This window comes from Zingiber officinale, chromosome 9A (genome assembly GCF_018446385.1).
Source record: "Zingiber officinale cultivar Zhangliang chromosome 9A, Zo_v1.1, whole genome shotgun sequence".
Taxonomy (NCBI): domain Eukaryota; kingdom Viridiplantae; phylum Streptophyta; class Magnoliopsida; order Zingiberales; family Zingiberaceae; genus Zingiber; species Zingiber officinale.
The window spans coordinates 135,461,873-135,468,037 of record NC_056002.1 but is presented as its reverse complement, the minus strand read 5'-3'; the positions used below and the strand labels follow the sequence as shown (position 1 = coordinate 135,468,037).

The window sequence follows — 6,165 nt, the reverse complement described above, 5'->3', positions numbered from 1 at the left end:
ACCATTATGACGAGGAGTACCAGGCATAGTGTACTAAGCTACTATCCTGCACTCAAAAAGATAATTTGTAAAAGGTGTTGAACAACTCTGCCATATTGACCATAATATTCACCTTCATAGTCAAATTTGACAACTTTGATCTTCTTGCCTAATTGAATTTTAATTTTGGCTTTAAAGATCTTGAACACTTCAAGAACTATGATGTCTCATGCAAAAGGTACAAATAAGATATCGTGTGTAGTCGTCAATGAAACTGATAAATTATGTTTGACAATTCCAAGGTGCTTTAGGGAATGATTCACATATGTCCGTATAAATCAGTTCTAAAACACTATCACATCAATTTGCACCTTTGTTCTTCTTGTTAGTTGTTTTCTCTTTGACACACTCTATGCAGACATTAAAGTCTGACATGTCAAGGGAAATAAGAATTCCTTATGATATTAACCATTTAGGCGTTGTTTGGATATATGTTCTAAACGCTTATGTCATAGCATTAATGAATTCTCACTAGTTAAATTGTGTTGTATACCTATGTTATACATTATCTGGTTGTCTATAGAAACTATGATGTTTAACCTATATAGCTTTTCAATTAAGGAACCAGTACCAATAAAAATTGAATTTTGAAAAATACTAAATGTTCCATTTCCAAATGAACAAGTGTATCCAGACTTGTCCAAATAAACAATGGAAACTAAGTTCCTTCTAATTAACAGTACTATAAATATATTTTTCAAATTTAAAAATATATTGGATCCTAGACAAAACCTAAAAACACCTATACCATTATCTTAACCTTTTGTCATTACCCATATAGATGTATCTTTCACCATCACTTGACAATCGACATCTTAACAATCTTGCATAGTGACACATATATAAGAAATTATTCCAATATCATCCATCAAGTGTCATAAAGTACTATAACTAAATTGACTTCCAATCTAATAAAATTTAAAAGTTCTCTTCTAGACACTACAATTTTATTACTTTAACTGTATCATTAGTCCCTTTACATGTAGGATCTTTATTGACCATTAATACTCTGATATTATAATGATCGGCAAATATGCTATTAAAAGACAAGAGAAAACAATAAATGCTCACATTAATATTAAGAACATGCATATAAACAGACTTAAATATATGCATTAAATCATTAAATGGATCCTTATGAAATGTCAAACACAACATTATAATTAATTTTTGGATTAAATTGTAACCGGTTAGCGACACTCTCTAATCCTAGCTCAAGACTATCGTAGTTAATCACATAATGTGTCTTCTTTTAGGCCAATACATTATGCGCCTGATTCATAAATGTTACCAAATATGAACTAGGTTTGTTATTTGAATTACAACCATAGTCATTATTATTTTAATTAGTCACATAATATGTCTTCCTTTTGACAGACATATTATGCCCTCCTTTGGACAGACATATTGTGCCCATGATTCATAATATTATCAAATATGAACTAAGTTTATTATTAGAATTATAATCATAGCTCACTATTATCTTAATCAGTCACATAATATGTCTTCCTTTCGAATGACAGTATATGTATGATTCATATAATAACATCTTGATAGTGAGATGCCTTAAATATATATTTGGCCTAAATTTTTTTTTTTAACCAATCACTCTTATTATAAATCTATGTATATCGACACAAAATTTACAAAATCTACCTAATGTGTCTCCCTTTAATCTGACATATCAGTTTAATTTAGTAGCAAGTGTATAGATAGACTTAAGAATATACTAGGAAACCTGATCGAATAGAAATTAAACCTCTACTGCCAATGGTTTTCGAGTAATCCCAAGTGGAAAACCAAGCGGTGGAGTGATACCAGTCTTACAACACCTAACATGACCTGGTCGTATCAACATTGTCCAGCATACAACGGTGGTGTTCGGTATGTACATTGTCCAGCATACAACACGAGCTAATCGTGTTGGCCAACGTGACGATTCTCAACTTGTCCAGCATGCCACACAATCTGGTTGTGTGGTCCAATACGGTTGTGGCCGATGTCCATCCATAGTGCTTAACACAATCATGGGCAGTACTATGGGTTGGGTGTAACCCGTCTAGCGTGTAACACAACCTTACCGTGTGGAACCATACGGTCATGGCCGGAGTGCACTCACAGTGCTTAACACGGCTGTGGCCAGCATTGTGGGTTGGATGAAATTCACTCAATGCCCCAAATGGTAGGGTTGTGTTGGTCACCACAGTCATGGTGCGTGCCAAACCCAAACCTGTTCACATGTTTTTCGAGATCGTGTTATGGTTACAAGGATAGCTACCGTTGTTCATTGCATTTTTCACATTCTGACAGAAATCACTACCGTTGGCACATAGCGGTTATCATATTTTTACATGATAATCCTAGGTTTTATACACCAAAACTCGATGAATATGCACATTTAAAATGCATTATATCAAAACCTAATGCAAAACACATGCATTTAGATCAAAATTGTCGAAAACCTCACATCAAATGCGGTAAAATCAACGACAACTTAACTTGTGACTCTGATACACCTGATATGTCAGAGATCTACAACAAATATGCGAAAAACAAAAGCAGAAGCATAGATACATAAACTAAAAATCCGTACCTAAATTTAGAGACATCCTCATCCTTATTGTCGCGGGAAGAATCCAAAGATCAAAACACCAATTATCTATAGAGTGAGATCTTCCTTAGGTGCAAGGACGACGACTCCATAATCATGGTCGGATGGAGAAAATAAGAAAGTCATCAATCTTCACTCCTACGGAGATCACACTCTTATATACGTAACGGGCTCAAACTAGTTAGTTATCCATCAATACTAACGGTAACAAGTTAATGAGTTTTACACATACGAGTCTATGTCCTCTATCATAAACCCATGATTCAACATACAAATTGAATTATTTTAATGAGTTCATCTACAATGTAGATTTGTGCGTCATGTTCACCCACCTTAGGAAGATCGACTAAATCCAACACCATCCTCTTACTTTTCCCATATGGACACCTACCCACGTAGCTTTCCCATCTTTGGAAACAAAAATTAAGAAAATAAGAGCAAACAAACAAATGGAGCCTGATTGGCAACACTGTCTTTATCTCATTAAATTTTTGATAAAATAATATTTCTCCATTCCTTTTCGGCTTAAATGCCTTCAATAATACCAAGAATTATTCAACTAATATCCATAAAAAAGAGAAAAAAATAAATTATTTGAGAGGATCAAGATAAAAATTATATAAAAAAACAAATTACAGTCAATTTTTTCTCTGTTTATTTGAGATGAATTATTTTTTCATTTGTTTACTTAACGAGCGGACGGATTTAAGAATTTATTCGTGAATTATTTTTTCAATATTTTTTTATCGGATGGAAAATAATTTTTCCAACCACTTCAGTATAGGGGTGTAATCGAACCGAGCCGAGTCGAACTCTTGGATGTTTGAGTTTGGCTCGTTTATAATCAAATCGAGTTCGAGTTTTATTTAACGAATATATTCATAGCTCACGAGCTTATTCGAGCTTTTATCAAGCCTAAACGATCTTAATAAATATAAATTATAAATTTAAATATTTATTTAAAATTAAATTATATATTTTAAAAAAATTATAATATTCTTATTAAAATTTATAATTTTATTCTAATAACTAAATTTAATATATTTGTTTATGTTTTTTATAAATAAAGTATAAAATCTATAAATTCAATATTAAAACTATTATTTTTTATTTAAAAATTGATTTATGAGCTTAACGAACATGTTTACGAACTAACGAACTTAATATTATGAAGCTTGATCTTGGTTTATTTATCTTAACGAGCCTCATTAAACGAGCTCAAACGAATTTTTATTGAATCGAGCTTCGAATAGCTCACGAGCGACTTGACTCATTTACACTCCTACCTCAGTAGCTTGCAACTGCGAGGTCGTCCTATGCGACCGTGAGCTTGCCTCGCATGGTTGCAAGCGATGGATCCGCCGGCACTTCAATTTTTTTTTTTTCTATTCATTTAAAAAAGAAATTTTTTCCTTTTTTTTTTTCTTATCTGCATTTTTTTTCCGCGTCAAATTTCTTTCCTTCCTTTTTCAATTCCTCCTCCGGAGTAAACAGAGGATTGACCTTCTAGACCGGACCAATCCAATCGGACCGACTTGCACCGCCGAAAGTAGGGATGATAATTTCTTCTAAAATATCCGTTCTAAATGTAGAAATGTATTAAGAGAATTTAAATCCTATTAAATAATGATATTAAGATGAATATAGTAAAATATTATTCATATCCTATTCATCCAATTAAATATATTATAGTTAAAGATTGAATTGTGAATACAATTTAAATATCTTATTGTAATATTAGAAGAATAATTAGATAATAAATTAAATATTTTATTATAATATAGAATTATAAATATTTAGATGATAATATAAATATTTTATTATAATATCGTAGTCATGGACAGGACAGATATATTCGATGAAAAATGAATAATAAAGATATGAAATTCAATCTAAATCCGATTAGTTGAACGGAGGGGCCACTAATTCAACGGCCGAAATAAAGGGTGACGTGATCCATCGAAGGGCCAACGCGATCCCACAAGGGACACTCTTATCGCAAAACAAACGGCCATCGTGCCGCCACGTTTCCGTCCCGATGTGATAACAGACCCAACGATCCAACGAACACGGCACTCTCTCTCTCTCTCTCTCTCTCTCTCTCTCTCTCTGCCCACTCTTCCGCCTCCTCCCTGACCGGCGATCTCTCCTCCCTCCGCGGCTCTCAGCCAGCCAGGGTTTTAGATTTCTCCGGCCACGCATCGCCTCATCTTCTCTCGTCTCTGTTCTGATCGTGGCTTTCTTTCTCCCCTGTCGCCGGCGCCGATTTTGATCCTGGTCGGGCCGTGTGTTCTTCGGGCCGGTAAAAAAAAAGGAGGAAGAATTCCGTCTGGTCGAGTCGTGGATCGTCGGAATTTGCGATCAAGGTGAGATTTTTAGGGGTTTAATAGGATAAAGTCGCGATCTTTGGGTGCTTCCGATGGCCGATTCGGACAATGATTCGGGCGGGCAGGGCCACGGCCACGCGGGGGCGGCGCCGCGGGAGCAGGAACGCTTCCTTCCCATCGCCAACGTGAGCCGCATCATGAAGAAGGCTCTCCCGGCGAACGCTAAGATCTCCAAGGACGCCAAGGAGACGGTGCAGGAGTGCGTGTCGGAGTTCATCAGCTTCATCACCGGCGAGGCCTCCGACAAGTGCCAGCGCGAGAAGCGCAAGACCGTCAACGGCGACGACCTCCTCTGGGCCATGACCACCCTCGGGTTCGAGGAGTACGTCGAGCCGCTCAAGGTCTACCTCCAGCGCTTCCGCGAGACGGAGGGGGAGAAGAGCGGCGCCTCCGCATCCTCGTCGCAGCTCCAGCCGAAGGACGCCTCCGCCGTCGGAGGCGGCGGCTCCTCCGTAGCCATGGCGACCAATGTGGGCGGTTACGCCGGCGGCGGCGCGCCGCCGATGTACGTCGGTGGAATGAGGATGATGGTGGGCCAGCAGATGTACGCCGCGCCGCCTTCTTCCTCGGCGTATCACCAGCACCAAATGGCCGTGCCCGGCAAGAGCAGCATCGGAAGCGGCGCCGGCGCCGGCGGGAATTCGTCGTCTCCTAAGCCGGGATTTAAATAGCAAGGTTTACTATTTGGATTGGTACGTACAGCCCGCACGGTTTATTTATGCGCCGAATGATAGATTCGCCCCTTGTGCAGTGCTTCAACTGTGATGAGATTCATAATTATTGGATTGTATGAAATTCATAACTTAACCAAATAATTTGTTAGGTGTGTTTGCTTACTGATGAGACATCCTACTCGGATTAGCACGTGCCAAAGGGATAGTAGAGAATCGCTTCGGTAAGATCCCTCCGATGTCTAACTTATCTAAGTTATCCAGGAGAGAAGAGAATGTACATGATGGAGAGAACTAAGATTAGGGTTAATATTAAAACCATCTTCTATGTTACTTATATAGTCTCTTGCTCCTGAACCCTAATGAGTTGATGGATTATGGGTAGTCCCCTCGGGGTGGTGTGATGATTAAGACATAGAGTGTTGCCACATGAGATCTTGAGGTCGAAACTCGGCAT

At 37.9% G+C, this 6,165-nt stretch overlaps 1 protein-coding gene across 1 annotated transcript; it reads left to right on the top strand.

The window, feature by feature from the left end:
- Nucleotides 1-4,932: 4,932 nt before the first annotated feature.
- LOC122018666 (nuclear transcription factor Y subunit B-3-like) lies at nucleotides 4,933-5,902 on the top strand. Its single transcript, XM_042576060.1, has one exon. The coding sequence runs from the start codon at nucleotides 5,070-5,072 to the stop codon at nucleotides 5,706-5,708; it is 639 nt and encodes a 212-aa protein (XP_042431994.1). The 5' UTR covers nucleotides 4,933-5,069; the 3' UTR covers nucleotides 5,709-5,902.
- The last annotated feature ends 263 nt before the right edge of the window (nucleotides 5,903-6,165 follow it).